Source organism: Bactrocera neohumeralis, chromosome 5, assembly GCF_024586455.1.
Source record: "Bactrocera neohumeralis isolate Rockhampton chromosome 5, APGP_CSIRO_Bneo_wtdbg2-racon-allhic-juicebox.fasta_v2, whole genome shotgun sequence".
NCBI classification, from domain to species: domain Eukaryota; kingdom Metazoa; phylum Arthropoda; class Insecta; order Diptera; family Tephritidae; genus Bactrocera; species Bactrocera neohumeralis.
Window position 1 is genome coordinate 76,748,780 of NC_065922.1, and position 19,249 is coordinate 76,768,028.

Sequence of the window (19,249 nt, forward strand, 5' to 3'; positions counted from 1 at the left end):
CGGCTCCGCATAGCAACAATGGTCGAATGTCACATGCTCTCGAATTCGATACCATTTTGTTTGGAAGTTGTTTGACTTAAAAAGCATTTGCTAAATTTTTTTGTAAACTTTTAGCCAAATTACCAGTATTAAATAATAAATATGCTGTAACTTAAGCTAAATTAGTTAATGAACTAAATATTACTAATATACTACGGAAGTTTGATTACGTTTTCTTCCTTCTTCAGTCAATATATACAAAGCCACTTAAAATTTCAAAATTTAGTAATTAGATTTTTTGTTCACTTTGTTTATAAGTAGGTGTTTTCCACTATAAATTAAAGAATTGTTTTAATAGACAAATACATATCTACATCTACATAGCTAATATTAATTTTGCTCTTTTCTTTATGTATGAAACGAAATTTGATTTCTGACATAGTTTGGTCTTAACAACTAGAAAATATCTTATTTAATTAAATAGTTATTACTAGTTGCCGTTAGTAATCGCTTTCAGTAGTTTCCACGTTTATGTTCTAGCTTAGATGATTAATTTTGGTGCTATGCGCTATTTATACAGTCAATCTTACGAAACTATAGTGTACCTTCTAGGTTCTAGGTTCAATTCTGATTATTTAATTTATTTTCTTTTTTTTTTTTTGTAATTATTTTTCAAATAATCATAAACATTCCAGTTTCAGTTAGTACCCATTGCAGTTCACGTATTTATTTTTTATTACTAAATTTGCATTCAGTTCTTTTTTTACACAACAAAAATTTTTGCATGGTCTATGGGGAGATGTACATTTATATAATTTTTGAAGTTTATGCTCATACTTCACTTTTAATTTTTAAAATAACTTAATGTATGTATAGTTTTCAATTTTACTATACAGGGTATTAGGGTATCAACTAATTATTTAAGTTAAATATCGAAACTATTGGTATACAAAAATTAGTCTAAATTATGATCACTTTCAATATGAAGCGAATATATTCGATAACGTGTCAATGTACAAAACACAACATAAAACAATTTGTAGAACAACTTTGAAAAGTAGGCAACAAATTAATTCGTTGGTTAATTTTGAAACAACACCAACGCACACTTACGCTCACCACCTTTAACACAGGGTGTTCCGTCGTTTATGTTCAGTGTTTAGGATTCTATTTAGATCGCATGTCCGCGTCAATTTCAAAACGTCTCGCCCCCCGCGTACCATGGATGTATCCAGGGTGTTGACGGTGGTGGTGTTGGCGGATATATTGTCGGCGAGGGCAGACCATGTGTGCCGGCGGCCGCTGCGGCTGCAGCAACTGCCGCACTTGGCGGCTGTAAATGATATGCATTGGCCGCTGCAACCGTAGGGGGAGAGAATAAAGACGACGCATGGGCTGCAGCCAATGCAGCTGACGATGCCGCCGCAGCTGCGGTAAGTTTATGCGCGTTACTGCTCGCATTCGCCGCCGCTGTAGATGATGTCGAGCTTGCCACCGACGCAGCAGACGCATTCGAAGAACTACGATGTGAACTGGCGTGTTCACCAGCCGCAGCAGCAGCAGCTGCGGCGCTAAAGAGAGACATAAAATCATTTGCAGCTGCTGCAGCCGCTGCTACTGCCGAAGTTGATGTTGGCGTTGCAGCTGACGCACTGTTGTTTTGTTGCTGCTGCGTTTGCTGTTGTTGAGAAGCTCTATTATAGCGGCTGGCATCAACCGGACGCGCCTGCTTTTCAGCTGGAGTAGGGCGTATTTGTTTGTCCACCGTGGCAGTGCTTGCGCCTAGCCAATCAAATGGGTTGGCGAAGGGATTGACGGCGGCTAATGTAGAGTTGGCGCTTAATGGTGGACTTAGCATTGTGGCGGCGGCGGCAGCGGCTGCTGCAGCAGAACCACACAGGAAGTTATAAGCGGCTGCACTTTCTGCTGCGGCTGCAGCAGCCAACTGTTGCGCAGCAGTATTGGAAGTTGCCGAAGAATGTCGTGACGAGCTACTACTACTGCCACCACTGGAAGCGTTGCCATTGTTTTTTGTTGTTGATGAATTGTTGCCAGCGTCTTTAGAACCAAAGCCGTGATCATGGCTAGCAGTGCTGCTGTTACTGCCTACGCTGCTCTGTTGGTAAAGCGGTTGTTGCTGTTGTTGTTGTGCGTGTTGGTGATAGTGATGGAGTTGTTGCTGTTGTTGGCGGTTTTGGGAGTACAACATATCAAGCGAATGCGGGTGCGTGTGAGGATGAGGTGGTGGTGGCGCCAACGGAGCTGCATGTGTGCTAAGGGGTGCATGCATAGCTGCAGCGACCGCGGCTGCGTTTTGCTGTTGATGCTGTTGTTGAAGATGTGCAGCAGCCGCCGATGACGATGACGACGTTGGTGATTTATGTTTCAATTGTTGCTGAAGCTGTTGTTGAGCTTGTTGCTGCTGATGTTGTTGCTGTTGTTGTTGTTGTATATGTTGTGCTCCCCAACCCATTTCCTAGCTTATGCGTGTCCGCTTAGAATGCGGCTGATCTTGGTTTCGAGTCATAAACAATAACTGCTTCATATATTTCATGACATCACGAACTTGAACCAACGGTATATTTTCATTATGTGAGCGGTCATTTTCCATTAGTACTTGAAGTTGTCGCCTAATTAATAAAAATAAGCGAAATTTATTATATAACCATGAATTGTATAAATAAATATATGTATCTACACTGGCGGTCAATAAAAACGCACCACCAAATATAATTGAAATAAGGTCACATGAGCAATTTGTTTAAAAAGTTGCTCTCCCAGTTGATTTTCAACTACGACCTGATTCCTTTTTACCCTCCAAAACATCACTATTCTATTTTTTTTTTTTTGCTTCTAGCTGCTATTTTCTTCATCTATTGGCATACGGCCCAACCCAATTTCATAACGTTTGGTCAGTTGATAATAAATTTAACGTTCTTCGTTTATCTCTGTATCGTTTACAATAATCTTTGTTCGCTTGTTTCGCCAAGTCTGACTTATGTGGGTGTTTCTCTCTGTATCGATTATCATATTCTTTTCTTTTTTGTTTTCTTTTTTCTACTTCATCCTCATAAGTGGATTCATCTATCGAGTTTTTTCTTTTTATTTTTTGAGCATCATTTGAATCATCCGGATCCATTTTCAAGACAAATCTATAATCAAAAAAAAATAAAAATGTAGATTTTTTTAAAGCTACTTATAATCGTAGCATATACATATGTATATTCTTTCTGGTTTTCCTACGTTTCCTTTAATCAGTACAACTACAAGTATAAGTAGCGAAAATATGAAAGATGCTCGCATTTTTTTGCTTTTGATTCCTGTTTGTATAAAATTGACAATAACTTTTTTCGGATTGATTACTTATAAAGTTGACAATAACTTTTTTTCGGATTGAGTACTTGCTACCCGTTTTTTCTCTTATATATTTCCACAATCACCAACCTATCACTCGATGTTTTCCTTTCCTCCGCACGGTATAACTCATTTGTATCAGATTTTAAACAAATGCATACACTCATAAACACCTTTATTTCTGTGCAAATTCAAAATTATGCGTTTGTACATATGTATGCATACAAGTATATTCGAATTGCAGGCGACACAAGACTATAACTCACTTAAAAATGTCAATTGCAATAGGTATGTAATCTCGTCTGTCGCGAAAGCACGACCGAATGCCCATGCAAAGAGCACGTATAGTATACATACATATATTATAAGAATACACGCGGAGTATATCTGTGTAAAATCTCATCTGTCTAGAGAACGGCTGAAAATGCTCACCCACAAAAGTGCCCAACGCGCCATAAGAAGTTTTCACTTCAAAAATAATTTCTGAGTACCTACCTACTAGATGTAGATTTTTTTTCTAGTTTACAGTTTTATAACTGAAGATTGTCCACATATGTATGTATATGGTGAATTTTTATTGACCGCAAGTGTATATGCCATTTCGATATACTCACCGATTGCCCTTGTACAGCTCTACACCTAATGTCTCGAACAGCACCTTACAGTTCTCCAAGGATTCGTGCGGGAAGAAATTCTTCTGAAAATCAGTTAGCGTCATCAGCTGATCGGAGTCATTGTACGCCTTCATATTGATGCAAGGTACCAGCCGATTGTCCACGTAAACCTTCTGTACTTTATATGGTTGATTGCCCATGTTGCTGGCTGCGCGCTCGTACTGCTGCATTTCGGGTATGATTGACAGTCTTTGCGCATTATTAGCGGCGGCAGCTGCGGCCATCGCAGCATGGCGTTGCAAATGCATGCTCGCCGAGTTCGCATTCGCCGAAGAGCCACCTGTCGCGCGACCATTTTGTTGCGCATGGTGTTGAGCAGCGGCAGCTAAGCGATGTTGCTGTTGTACTGCGGCAACTGCTGCTTGATGCACTTCTTGCTGCTGTTGTAGATAAGCGGAGGCAGCTTGAACGGACCTTCGGGGGGAAGATAAATCAATTACTTCCATTGGTGGCGTATTCTGGTGATGATTTTGACTGTGGTGATGGTGGGAGGAGTGGTGGTGTTGATGGCTATTATAGTGTTGGGAGGAGTAATGGCCGCCACTCTTACTTGCACCACTGCCTGAACCGCCGGACGAGCCGTGCAATCGCGTTGGCGATGGTGAAGGCGTGGAAGTGGAATTTGACGTGGAAGGTGAGGGGGGCACGGTCAGCGCTGCACTCGTCGAACAAATGACGCTTTTCTGACGTCCACAACCACTGCCAGCAGAGGATGCGTGCGGTGAATGTGCATATTGGGAGGGTATATGTGGCGTAATGGTTACGTTTGGATTGGGCACAATGGACAGCGACGGCGCCGGCGATATGGGTGGCGACATAAAAGGAACAAAATTCTGTGACGAATTCGTCTGTATGAACGTGGACAAGTCGGGATTAGAAAGTACCTTCTGTACCACAGCTTTCATTTCGTCCGTCATTTTGAATTTTTTTTCAAAATCCTCTAATGATGCTGTTGAATTTAACGGTACTGTCGCACAAGCGGATGTAGACGACGCACTTGCATGACGCAAAGAGCTGGTATTTGTACCCGTGGCACTGCGTTTGTTTAAAACATCCGCTGAGCTGCTCACCGGTATCAAAGGCGGTACCGTTGGTTTCATAAACTGTCCATTGGCCGAACTACTCGAGGACGTACTGCTCTTGCTACTATGCTTGTGTGGATTGTAATCCAGCATAGTTTTAAGATCAGTATCCAATGGTAGCGAGGGAAAGATCGGAAACGCAGGGGGTTTACTAATATTAATGCCGCTGTTATTCGAACGCTCAGCGCTTGAGGCAGCTGCAGTACCCGCCACTGTGCCATTACTTTTGATTTGCTGTGTAAGCAACAGACGTTGTGATGGAGTCAACTGATTCCAAAAGGCTAAATCAGCAGCAGTGGAGGGCAAATTAAAATTGTACAAATTGGCAGCACTGGACGCAGCAGCGGAGGTAGAGTGCAACTGCGAAAGAGGGTGTGAGGGGCTTTGGATATGAGTGGCAGACGCATGCGGGGAGGCGGAAGAGGAAGAATGTCGTTGTTGCTGTTGTGTTTGTTGTTGCAGCATAGTTTGCTCGACATTTGACCTAGAAACATTATATATAGAATATTTTTGTCAGTTTCACGTACGTTGTGCGTTGCGCATAGTTTTTTATTCATTTATTTAATGGTTTTTATTTACAAAATTGTACATTTCCAAATTTAATTGCAATTCGATTAATTAAAGTAATTTCCATAATAACGCGGTATTCAATTTTAAGATGTTCTTAATTATTTTAATTTAGCTGCATTTATTATGTTTATCGCAGTTGTATATACTTTATGTATTTTCGGAAATTATTATTTGTAAGCAATTTAATGTATTATCAACAGCAAATGATTGCAGCAGAGTATTTATTTTCTCTTTTAATTAAACCACATTGACTTTTTGAATTGACGCTACTTTCGTTGTTCTTGTACACGCATTATATATAATGTATCTAGGGTAAAAAATATCTGAACATTATTGGTATGTTGTTAGATTCAATACAAAGAGCTAAAGGTGAGAGCAAGAGAGCCAAATATTCGAATGAACAAGTGAAGTTGGGAGGGATACAGACTGGGTTGATTGTTTACATTTATGTTTGACTATTTAATTGTACAGGTACTTGTAAAATTAATCAATTGTTGTTAAAATTTATGTTTTTCAAATGTTGTAGTTCCTTTTTAAAATTACTTTTTTAGATTACATGATATACAGTGAAAGTTATTTCATCAAACATAAAAATAAATTTTAATTATTTGTTCTTCAACAAATGCTACAAATCAATGTGACTAAGATACAAATAATTATTATTCGATGCCAGCTATTCAATTAAGACATTCAATATTAACAAAAGATTGAAAAAAGTTGTAAATGGAAAATCTGTGAGCATATGTAGAAATGCATAGGAAAAAAATAAATTCATGCAAAGGATTTGTGTTGAGAATTCAATAGAAGCGCAAACGCTTTTAAATACATAAAGCGAAAGTTTAAACATACTATTAAGTGTTACAGCAAACGAGAATAAAATATATTTCAATGTTTAGAAGGCAATTTGAAATATTCATTTAAGCATTTTTGCACGCTACTCCAATTTATACCGCAATAAACCACAATTAATTTGAAAAATTATATTGCTTTAAGGTGCAAAATTAAAGAAAACTTTTGTTTAAAAATAACAGCCATAATTCTTTTATTTCCGCATAATGCAGCACTGTACACGCAAGCATGGGCACTACTTCTTTTGTCCTTCACTCCAACTTGCTCAATCACTTTGACAGTTGACAATTGCAACAATGTACAAAATAACATTACTTGTGAAAATTATTAACTGAACGAGTTTTATTCAAAAAGAAGCCTTTAAATGTAGAAAATTCTCAAGTGATTGCGTATGCATGTAATCGTGATACTAAAGCAATTGAAAGTAATTATTATACAACAAAAGTGACGAATTGTTTAGTGGCAGAGTTTATGGCGCCATTAGTGAATATATATGAATTAGAAACATACATCACATTTTGACTACTTCTACCTAAGTTATTATTGCGAGTGATAATTTATTTTAAAATGAGTTTCAACTAAATGGTTAAACAATACGGTGCTCGAATAACACACACATAGATACATATGTGATTCTTTTGATGGAAATTAAAGCACAAACTGCATAGTATGGCATCAAAAAGGTATGTGATGTAAAAATAAATCAAAGCATATTTGAATGCTTAGTTAACCTTATAACTTGGAAAATATATATTTGTATAAAGTTTCATGGCATGGCATAATTTCTTAAATTTTTTTCAAAAATCTATAACAACAATAAGAAACCCAATATCGATAAGAGGAAGGGGGAAAACGAATTTTGTTTGGTGAAAAGTACTAAATTAAATGCGTGCACAACCACCGATTTTTTGTAATAAAACAATTTCAAATATGTATCCAAATTTAAAACAATCTTCAAAAGGAAATTTGTTTACGTAGAAAAAAGCAAAAACATACATATACAATTTTACTGTATGGTGCATACTTTTCATAAAAAACATAACTGACAAGATGAAGCGCGTATGCACCAACAGAAATAAAATTCAGTTTTCTTCTTGTTTAGAATTTAAATATAAAGTAATCGAAAAACGAATTACAACTAAATTTGAAAAACACATTTTTGTAAACAGTTTCTTTTAGAACAGATAAACTTTCAGTCAAAACTCTTGTATAGACTTTTAATAATTTTGCAAACAAGTTAAAAAAAAAAACTTTTGAATTGAGTAAAAAGTTTAAGAGTTATAAATGTAATATTTGTAGTTCTATAAAAACATCTATTCATACTCACATATGGTTGGCGCTTTGACCTGCGCCTGAACGCACCAAAGGTGGCGGTGCATTCGCTTGATTGTGACTATTCACGGGTTGCATAGAAATCGCTTGATTGTTGTAGGCAGCATAGGCCGGCCGGTTTCCCAGCAGGATATTCTCCATAGGGCTGCGTTGATACTGAGCAGCACGTGAATTTGGGTGGGACTGTTGCGCCTGAAAGTATACAAAATGTATTTTTAAGGGTGTGACTTGCTTACCGCATATACATATAAGATAAAGGTATTATAGAAGTTTCAACTGTTACATCGGGTATAAATGCATAGATTCCTAAATTTTTAAATTTATTCGAGTTCTTAAAAGAGTACTTTATTTAAGAAATTAAACAGTTATACATAAATGGTCTAAAACTTGTTATGTACTAAATTCCTGCTAAGAACAGTTAAACAATTTGGAATAGACGCCACCTGTAATCTCTATTTAGACTCAGCCACTTTGTTTATAGCATGCCGAGAACAAAACGGTTAAAGGAAAATGTAAAAACGCAAGCATAACTGTGTAGTTGCAATATTAATAATATTTAAAGTATAACAATAGTTTCCAAGAAGCATATTGTACATAATACATCCATACATATGGTATAACACGTTTATATGCACGGAATATGTTCAAAAGAGAATGGGCGCTGTCAGAGCCACGTAAACAACTTTAGTCAGTATTTGGCACATAAATACAAGGTTCTCTATACATACATACATACGTATACATAGATTAAGACGCTAATAAGAAATTACGGGTGGTAAGTAACATTTTCCATAGATTGTGGCAGTATCAGAAGAAATATGCCAACAAAGAGAAACCCGAAATAGCAAGAAACCAAATGTAGGCCAAATATAGGCAAGCAGTCAGGCATTCGAACTAGTAAGCAGACATTAGATTAAAGCGGGTTTGTTGTACTTTTTACACTGACTTTGCTTTGTGCTCAACAGTGCGTCCGAACTAACTTTGTAGCTGGTGAGCAATGAATAAAGAACCCAAAAATTAATGTTTTGTAATTAAAAATATTTTATTTCTATAATAGCGGTAAATTTACTTAAAAAATTATATCAAATCAGAAAAAGTTGTCTACCCCTCTTTATCCTATTACGCTTAACAACACGTCTGTCTGTCAAAAGATAGACTTCTCTCATTTCTCACCTGTGATGCCAACATTTGCGCATGTATTAACGGTTGTTGCTGCATCCAACTGTTTGTTAAAGCCTATTTGCAAAAAATTTTAGAAAAATCGCATCAGAGAAACAACCCATTTTAGAAGACCATTTCGAAGAACGTTACATGAAAGAAAAATACGAAGATTTGGTTGAATTAGTTTTTTAAAGGTCATATAGATGAATTTTATGTTGCGCACCTGCACAGACGCTAATGTGGCGTTTGTCTGATGCAACCGTTGGTTGGATTGTTGTTGCTGTTGTTGTTGAATGGCCGCGGCTGCAGCAGCCGCCGCCGCCGCTGCTGGCGATTGTGATGCATAAGCATTGGCGCCACGTTTCAGCATCTGTTGCTGTGCCGCAACCGCTGCAGCAGCAGTTTGTTTTTGTAACAAACTGGATTGAGACATCACTTTCGGAGGTGGCTGCGATGGTTGGCGGGTCCAATTAACAGAATTATTAGCATTTGACCGATTGCCAATCAGCAGATTTGAGTCAACAACTTTGCTGGGCCAATAGTCCTCAAACTCGGTGCCATTGGGAAAATAGCTTTTTATGTCTGTGAGTGATATGACTGCAACATTTTCACTGGAGAACAATTCATTGCGTATGCCCTGAACTTTGCAACAAAACTTTAAATATGCCAGATCCCATCCAGACAGATAGTCGGCTTTCTGTTTGAGATTCTCTGTTTCGCCTTCGAAATAGAAAAGCGGCACCACTTGCTCGTTGTTGCGCACCGTATACGGTACTACCGACTCCTTATTTATGCGTATAAAACCGCACTTCTCCGAAGGTGACTTGCTACCAGACATGAGTTTGCGATAGCATATGTCTAGGAACTGATAAAACTTGGTTGCATCTGAAAGCCGCACCACCAAATCCTTTTGAGTGAATATGTCTCGTCCAAATTCACCATCACAGTGTTTTATATTGATTTCAATTAGTAGTCTCGCCTCCGCCTCTGTAATGTAATAGCTGCGCACACATGTGCAACTCGAGTAAATATCCGGATGCAAGCAATTTAGATATTTGCCCAATAATTTCATTTCAATCATGCGTACCGAACAGTACTTCTCCTGCTGTCGATAAATATAGGGAATGTATGTTTTGCCAAATGTAGTCCAACCAAAATGACCCTTCTGTGACTCTTCATCACATGGTGCTTTCTTCTCACTGCTAACATCACCATTGTTAGCGTTACCATTTTGTTGTGAACCATTGCGTCCACTGCCATTGCTGGCATTGGCATTGGTACCGTTCGGCAGGTTCTTTTGACGTGTTAAATAATTCATAATATTTGGTTGGTTGGTATTGTTAAGAACGCCCGGTTGCATGCCGCCCAATTGTTGTTGTTGTCGCGTAGCCAGTTGCGCAGCCTGTTGCTGCTGTTTAGCCAATGCTGCCTTTTGTGTTTCCACCATTTTAGCAGCCAACTCTTGAATTTCAGCTTCATCGGCGCGCTCCTGCTTCACAGGTGCACTCCAATTCGAACCGATACTGTTGCCTTGAATGGGCAGCGGCTGACCGTTGGCTCCAATCACGCTGACTATCTGTATATCGGCAGACATTGCGACAGAGTCTATCTCAGCTGGCAGATTTAATTTTAATGAAACTGGAAAAATATTTTGCGTAAATTGACGATAAACAAATAGGGTATTTGCTTATTTTGTTTCGTTTCAATTTGTGATTATGTTTTCTAATTTATGACTCTTTTCACTTTGTGCGTTTTTGAATATCAAATGATTCTCTCGCGCCAATCACAATAAACGCATGAAATCACTTTTTGGAAATTTAAAATATACAGCCATAAAGCAGAAGGTTAAAGGTAGTAGGATTTAGAATTAACATATTAATTATTTTTACAATTCTTGTAGTGCTGCATTAATTTTCGCTTTCTATTGTTTTACATTTTTCACTCTATGACCTCTACTTATTTTTTTCTTTGTGTATAAATTAATAACGTCACTATTGTTATTACATATTGTTTAAAGAGTGATTCGTTTGAATAGGGGAATTCACAAGTTAATTATTAATTTGTAAATGTGTGCACACAGTTACTTTTTTCGTATTCCTCTCGCGTGAGCAAAGCTTTCTCCTTTTGCTTTGTACTGTGGTTCTGTTGTTTTGTTGCTATTAATTTGTTGTTGTATAGGCTTTCTTTTTTTTAGATTAATCGGCACAAGACGCACATACGCTACCGTATTGTCGCGTCAACATGGCACAGACGGCAACACACACAGAGTGAAACGATAGCGGGGCTCGATGCCCATCCGCTTAAACAGCAGTATCGGCCCGCAGTTGTAACATTTAAATATTGTAAATTCACTTTTTAAAATTTCTTATTTGTGAATGCAAAATGTTTTTAGGCATTAGTTCACCTATCGAACCTCACTTAAACAATTTTTCTTCCGCAAAAATATCAGATAATTTCGTCTTGTATAGGGGCCTTCCCCACAGTTTCACACCACATTCACTCACACGTTTATTTGCTTTGCACTCTTTCCATATTTTCTTCGTTTAATTTTTTCATTTTCCCTACTTTCGTTAATTATTTCTGTTTGCACTACACATTGATGTTGGCTTAAAAATTTCGTAAATAAATTTGTATAAGCAACGTTTTAAATGAATTTCTAATCGCAATTAGGTGTGTGCATATGCATGTATGCTTTCTTCAAGTGCTTGTATTGTGCGCGAAAATTCAAGCGTCGCGGTCTTCGCTACGTCTTCACGTCGTCGCAATACATAAACGAGTGTGATCGTCGTAACGAAAATTATTTCTACGAACTGAAGTTGAAGCCCCCAATATACACAAAACGCACACAGGCACACTTTTGTGCATAAAATACACCACCACCATCACTGTCACTGCTCGCAGTCGCCGTAGCTGCGTCGTCGACAGCGACGCGTCGTCGTCACAGTCGTACTATATGCTAACCAGGCAGGCCAGGCCAGACAACGGCAACGAAAGCAATAGCAACAACAATGAAGGCAGTGATGACGATGACAGTGGCAGAGACCGCAGCGAAGGCAGGCGAACGGGCGAACACTAATATGGCAGGCAAAGAAAAGGCCATGCGAACAATTTGGCAGGCCCCGTTTCAGCGGCTCGGTTGAAATTCGTTAGCTGTCTCTTATGGCTTTTGCGCGCTCGTTTGCTCGCTGCGGAGGCACCACAATTGTGTGTTTGGGTGTGTGTTGCTGATAGCGACGAAGCGCAGCTAACGAACGAGAGTAGATGGCGAATTGCGGGCAGCAGCAGCAGCGACTACAAGTATTCGTATTGTCGAAGACACAGTCACATACACACGTGCACTCATTCGTTCACTCGCTTGCTCGCTCGCACGCTTCAGACGCCAAAAAATATTAAAATAACAACAAAAAATATGAGTGCTCGATTGCAGAAACAATAACAACAAAAAGGCAAAAGCAAATTGGTGGAATATTTCACTTTTTTGCTTATTGTTTTATTGAATGCTCGGTTTGTATGCATGTGTGTGCAGCGCCGCCGATACGTTTGTATGCACGTGTGGGGCGTTTGGTTTTGGTCGTGGTGGTTGTTGCTTGTGGCTTTTGTCTACTTCCACATAATTTTTTTTATTGTTATTTCTCCATCTTCTATTTATTTGCGCTGCTACGGTCGACGTCAACGCCACCGGCTTTGTGCTTGTTTGTTGCTGCCGTTATGTACTTGGACTGGCCGCAAAATTTTTGTTGTATTGTACGCAGTTATTCATAAAAAAAGCCGATGTCGACCGACAAGCGCAAAGGTAAAGGGCTGCATTAAGGGGTTGTGGGTGATTGGATTTTAATTTTATTTAAATTCCTTACCTTTAACTCTTTTACTTGTTTGTGTAATTCACTTTATGGATGTTTTTTGTGTCAGTTTTTTCCAGCTTTCGCACATTGCTGGACATATTGATTAGCTGCGTAATAGCAATGGGTTTCGCGGACCTCTCTTAAATCTAGTGGTAGTCGGTGTGTGAATTGGTACAGTGAACTGTGTTAGAACCAAGCTTTAAATTTATTCTTGAAATACTAAATATTAACAGATAAGAGTTCTTGATTATAGATCTTCGAATTTATACTATACTTATACAATGTATGTATGTATGTGTGTGTACTCTTCAAATTGATGGAAAAACAAAACACGAAATTCTTACAACAACAGAAGATATGAGCAGAAAAGTCTAAATACTTCATATTCCTGGCGTCAAAGGTAAGTGTACAAGAGAACAAGAATAGATGAAAACATATTTTAAGTACTTTGTATGCTTTCCATTTTCTCTCATTGAATTGAGAAGATTTTCTGTTACTTGCGGTAATTTTTTTGTCATTCTCCTGAAATAAAATCTTTGAGCATGTCCTTTCTGCTGAATATCCTTGATTTACTTTTCTACTGATACAATCAAATTCAAACCTCTCCAAGTCTGGAATATGTTTGCAAGATACTTACATACATACTTACTTGTACATACATATGTATCTACATACATATAGACTAATAATGGACTATGTCCAAAGGTTGTAAAATTCAGCAGAACGCACCAAAAAAATGCTCTATTTTAACATTTGTGGCCCATCGGTCCCGGTATTAACAAAGAAATGAATATGAACGCAATAGGCAAAAAACGAAACACTGGAGTGGCTCCGGCGTATTTCAAGGAAAATCTCTACGAATCATATAAGATCTCCAAAGTCCCTATTGCATGGGTAATGGAAAGCCAGAAATACGGAGAGAAAATCTTTAAGATGGAAGATGCGAATACACACAAGTTCAAATTTAACCTGGACTGATATACATATTTAAATTGCACTCCTATGGTACCCTATGATGTTTTTCTGTCTCTCGAAACTGAAAAATCCTCTTCAGAGAACGCACCATTAGCCGAATGAAGGTAGTACGTAATGAGGGCGAATTTTAAATGGACCAATCCGGGTCAGATTTCATCTTGAGTATAAGTAGATAAAATGTGGCTTAGAATTGTAGAACCCTAAAGTGATTCTTATATAAGTCTATTAGTAGTAATATACTACATATGTATGTATGTATGTATGTAGGTGTTCTGTTCTTAGTTATAACCGGGACCGGGATATTCTTGTTGCATTATATAGAACCATGATTATTTTGAATGTGATGTACCCAGGATATGTACGTAACTAAGTACCTGAAAACTATTTTCTATTCATTTCCCTTCGTACTGTCCGCTTTGACCTTCGAAACTCAAAATTCGTTTTCAATAGCCTTGGAATGGACATTAGTTGTGGTATTCGTTATTCCTCTTTATCTATAAATAACAAAAGACCAGGTAAAAATATTTTCAGGTTAGGTACAGTTATGTACTTATGGATTTTTTAAATACATTACTTTTAATAATAATAGAATACAGTTGTGATCATGAAACTAGTAGTGCAGCAGCTTCTCATATTTAAATTTATTTACTAACATATTCTGACTTGCCAAGTAAACAATAAAAACGAAAAAATCCCGTTACATTTGGCCCCACTGCGTTACTACTTAAGTAACTGTACTCTTCGGTACTTTTTAGAAATCTATAAATAGCAAAAGAATATGTTAAAATATTTCCAGGTTAGGTAAAGTTATGCATATACATATTTACATATGTATGTATATACATATACATACAATGTATGTATGTATGTATGTCTAAATATTTATTCATGTTAAATGCATCGATGGAACGATGAGCTGTACGAGATACGACGACATCGACATAGTTAAGCGAATTAAAAGACAGCGGCTACGCTGGCTAGGTCATGTTGTCCGGATGGACGAAAACACTCCAGCTCTGAAAATATTCGACGCAGTACCCGCCGGGGGAAGCAGAGGAAGAGGAAGACCTCCACTCCGTTGGAAGGACCAAGTGGAGAAGGACCTGGCTTCGCTTGGAATATCCAATTGGCGCCACGTAGCGAGAAGAAGAAACGACTGGCGCGCTGTTGTTAACTCGGCTATAATCGCTTAAGCGGTTTCTACGCCAATTAAGAAGAAGAAATGCTTTTGACTGTGTCTTATTTAAGGAATGCATGGAAAACGAAAATACGATGGAATTAAAACACTCAGGAGGCATACCACCAAATCTCAGTAGGCGCGAATAATCAAATTTGTACCTTAAAAATAATTGCCATAAATCAGTAACCCACGAGACCATCCGAAAAGTATTAAATACTTCACTCGCGATGTCTGTTAAGAGCATAAAAATGTTTTGAAGTACCCTAATGTACATACTTACATACAAATGTATGTATGTATGTATTTTAATACTGAAATTATATCGATGCTCATATTTATATACATACATATGTATGTAAGTATAATTTACTATATATAAGTAATATTTATGTATATACATACATATTTACATATACATATATACTTACATAAGTATAAGTACATGGTATGTATGTACATATGTACATGCGTACTTACTATATGTACTACATACATACATATATCAGCACAAATGATCATCACGTAGCATTTCGTGAGGCGTGCAAAATTCCAATTTTATAGTTTAATTTAAGCTTTGAAGCAAAATAAATTTGCTGCGGCCGAGCCCAATTAGCCCACAACCGCAGTGAAGAAACCGCTATCAATAAAAATGCAGACAGACGTACATACATATAGACAGACAGATGAAACATATACATACATAAATATGTATATAGCAACATATACATACATACATATACTACCTTTATACCCGGTGTGCGTTACATCAATAGCTCACGCAATACAGCAATATTTGTATGTAAGCAAGTATGTATGTACATACATACATATGTATGTATATGAGTTTGATGTATATGGACAAGCATATAAGTATTTGTGTACGTATGTATGTATATACATGCATTTATAAACGAATCTCAAGGTGCCAATCCAACCCACTTTCTCTATATAGCGCTGCTACTGAAAAAAAACACGAAAATAGATAAAATAAAATTTCCAAAAGTGTGTGCGAAAATATGAGAATCAGTTGAACAGGTTGGGGCGATTTACATACTTACATATTTATCTTTACCTTTATATCGCAGCAAGTGTAAATATTAAGGAGTGTTTATATGGATTGTATATACATATGTATGTATTTTGATTACTTTTTTATGTAACACGCAAACATAATTGGCCAAACCATAATAGCAAAAAAACCTAACCTCTTTTCGGTCAGAATACTTATTGTATTTCACCAATGGAGTCATGTGTAGAAGTTCTTCGTTTCTTCTTTTCGCAGCGTTGTGACAATTGGAGATACCAAGCGAATTCAGATCCTTTTCGACCTCGTCTTTCCAACGGAGTGGTGGTCTGCCTCTTCCTCTGCTTCCCCCCGCGGGTATTGCGTCGAAAACTTTCAAAGCTGGAGTGTAGCCGCTGTCTCTTAATTCGCTGAACTTTGTCAATGTCGTCGTATATCTCATACAGCTCATCCTTCCATCGAATGCGATATTCGCCGTGGCCAACGCACAAACGACCATACATTTTTCGCAGAACCTTCCTCTCAGTCCAAAATAGCACCCGTTGGCAAGAGTTATTCTGCGTTGGCTTTCGAGGCTGACGTTGTTGTTGCTGTTAAAGCTGGTTCCAAGATAAACGAAATTATCTACAACTTCGAAATTATATATGTATGTATGTATGTAAAATGTATGTACATTCAGAAGCATCTGAAAATTGATATCAGACCATTTAAAACTTTCAAATCATCATCTGATTACATATCTTTTAACTACATATTTATGTACATATGGATGTGTGTGCTAGGACCAAGTCTGTTTTTCTGGACGCCTGGACAGCCTTGGTTCATCACATTACACGTGACCAAACACTCGCGATAACCCAGAACAGAGATCCAAACAAAGTTAGATCGCCGAAATAACAGCCGTTGCATAGAACCGGCTGTTGTGGAAATATTTTGTGTTATGCAGTAGACGCTAATGTTTTTTGGTGAAATTTTACAATTTTGGAATCGCCATTCCAGGGTTCGGAGCGCAGTGCTAAAGAAGACGAACCTTGATTTATTAGATTAAATAATTAATTTGTATAATTTCTCAGCCATCTGCTCAGTTTTTACAAGGGAAACAGTACTTGTTGTCTTCCAGCATACTCACTTCTGAGCTTCTTGTTTTGACAGTTTATTTGCTTTTGACATATTATTATACCTAAGTACATATTTACACAGCACTTGCAAATCGAATTAAGTGAACCTGTTTCTTGTTTAATTACGCGTAAATACGTCCATATATTTACGTACATATGTATGAATGTTTGAGTAATTTTTTCAATGGGTCCTAAGAATGCATTAGTTTGTTACCGACGTCCCCCGGCACCCAATCTCCCTTAGTCAGTCTGGCAAGCAGCTGCTGTGCTTGCAACCTTTCCACATCATACACACGTACATGCATATACATAAATATGTAGATATTACTCTCGTGCGCGGCCGAAGCAATTCTCGGTTAGTACTCAAACTGACCATCTGCCGAGCGAAGCAGCCAGCCAGCCACCCACCCACTTGCACGAGCTCGTGCACCTTGCCAAGCAACGTCACTGCACCAACATTGACAGCTACATATGTATGTGTGTGTATGTAGGAATACCGCCAGCTGGTCGCAAGCCAAGCACACCACCGGTACCGGTATTGGCAGCCGAGGCTGTGCGGCAGTCTCGTGAGATTTTTATAGGCAGACAGTCGTCTCGTATTTGCCATTAGTCGGTATATAATGGTATTATGTACACATACATATGTACACATATATATGTGTGTGTATGTTTGCTCGTTATTCCCCTCGTTTGGTGTGCCATGCTTTTGGCGTGCCACCTCCACACTTCCTGTTAGTTAACCAGCCTTTTGCTGCTTCCTTTCAGCTTCCTCTCAATCGGGCGACACTTTCCTGTTGCTGTCGTTCTCTCTAGCGTTGAATGTGTTGCTTTTTTGCTGTTAATTCAGGTTTTCGCCGCTTAAAGTCTTCTTTAATTTCTTTTTCAACAGTGTTTTGCTTTGTTATTTGGGTTTCCTGCGCGCCAAACAGAGGCACAGCTGAAAAAAAGAATACTTGCGATTCCACACAGACTGACTACAAATTTCGTTTCGCCAAAACTGCTCTCTGCGCCCATGCGACGGTGTCTCCAACCTTTGGCTCTGTTGATGTCTCACATTGTTGTTTTTGTGACAATTACATCAACTCTCTGTCAGTTTGTGGCACTCTGATTCTGTTTCGGTCTTCTGCTGTGCTCACAAATTGGCCCTCTCTTCGTTGTAAATGTGGCGCTCCTTCGGCTCCCAGCGACACTTCATATAACTCTCGTTTACCTTGATTAGCGTTGTTGCTGCTGCTTATTTCTTTGTTGTTCTGATAGTTTTTCGGTGTTTGTTGTTATCTTTGCTTTTTCACACTTTTCGCATTCGTACTATCAAAGCAGTGTGCGCCACCTCAGCGCTGCACCCCCCCGTTGCTGAACATCATTCGTCACATAAAAAGCGTGCTGTGTGTGTTGTCATTGAATTTTTCTCTGTTTTGTTTTCGTTTGGGCTTTCGTTTTTTTTCGACTATGAAAAGAAGCTCTTGCGACTTAATGAAGGGGAACGCCGCTTTTCGCAAATGGTATGGTGGGGGGCAGGCGTGTCAGCATATGGAATGTGTTTAGCATTGTGGGACTTTTTGTGGCTTTTGGGTTCGTGGAAACTGTGTGCGGGTACAAAGGGGGGCAGACACCATTATTGCTGTGGTTTCGTTTGTTGGGAATTCTGATTACTGTGGGAAGGTACCTTAAACCTATCTACATACATATGTATGTATGTATGTATGTATCCATACATATGTACATATGTATACTAATTTTTGGCGAGTTTTATCTTTAGTAACATACTTTTTTAGCAATAACTGGAATTAACTAGACGAAAGTGATAATATGAAAGATAATCATGACATATTTTTTCGATTACATTTTAGCTACATACATACATACATTAGTAGTTATTTCACAGCAACTTTTTACCTATGTACATGCATATGTACATAGTATGTGTCTTTTTGACTTGAAAAGCTGGAATGCTTGACCGATTTTCATTATTTCCGTATCGAGGCTACAGTGTTTCTGATTGATAAGTTTTTTTATTATGTCATGTCCTCTGAAAAGCGGTGTGCAAGTCTCATCGTATCCGAGCAATAGTAAACGGTGTACGTAGACAATGGATCAATCAAATTCTTT

General features: G+C 38.2%; 2 protein-coding genes across 2 annotated transcripts; both read right to left on the reverse strand.

The window, feature by feature from the left end:
* Positions 1-268: 268 nt before the first annotated feature.
* Positions 269-2,452, reverse strand: LOC126760050 (hybrid signal transduction histidine kinase L-like). The gene has a single exon (XM_050475396.1). It carries the CDS (start codon positions 2,450-2,452, stop codon positions 1,175-1,177), a length of 1,278 nt encoding a protein of 425 aa, XP_050331353.1. The 3' UTR covers positions 269-1,174.
* Positions 2,304-11,787, reverse strand: LOC126760048 (uncharacterized). Its single transcript, XM_050475387.1, has 5 exons — positions 9,225-11,787; positions 9,014-9,076; positions 7,836-8,032; positions 3,948-5,573; positions 2,304-2,609 (listed from the first exon to the last, which is right to left on the reverse strand). Exons 1-5 carry the CDS (start codon positions 10,593-10,595, stop codon positions 2,456-2,458), a joined length of 3,411 nt encoding a protein of 1,136 aa, XP_050331344.1. The 5' UTR covers positions 10,596-11,787; the 3' UTR covers positions 2,304-2,455.
* Positions 11,788-19,249: the final 7,462 nt, after the last annotated feature.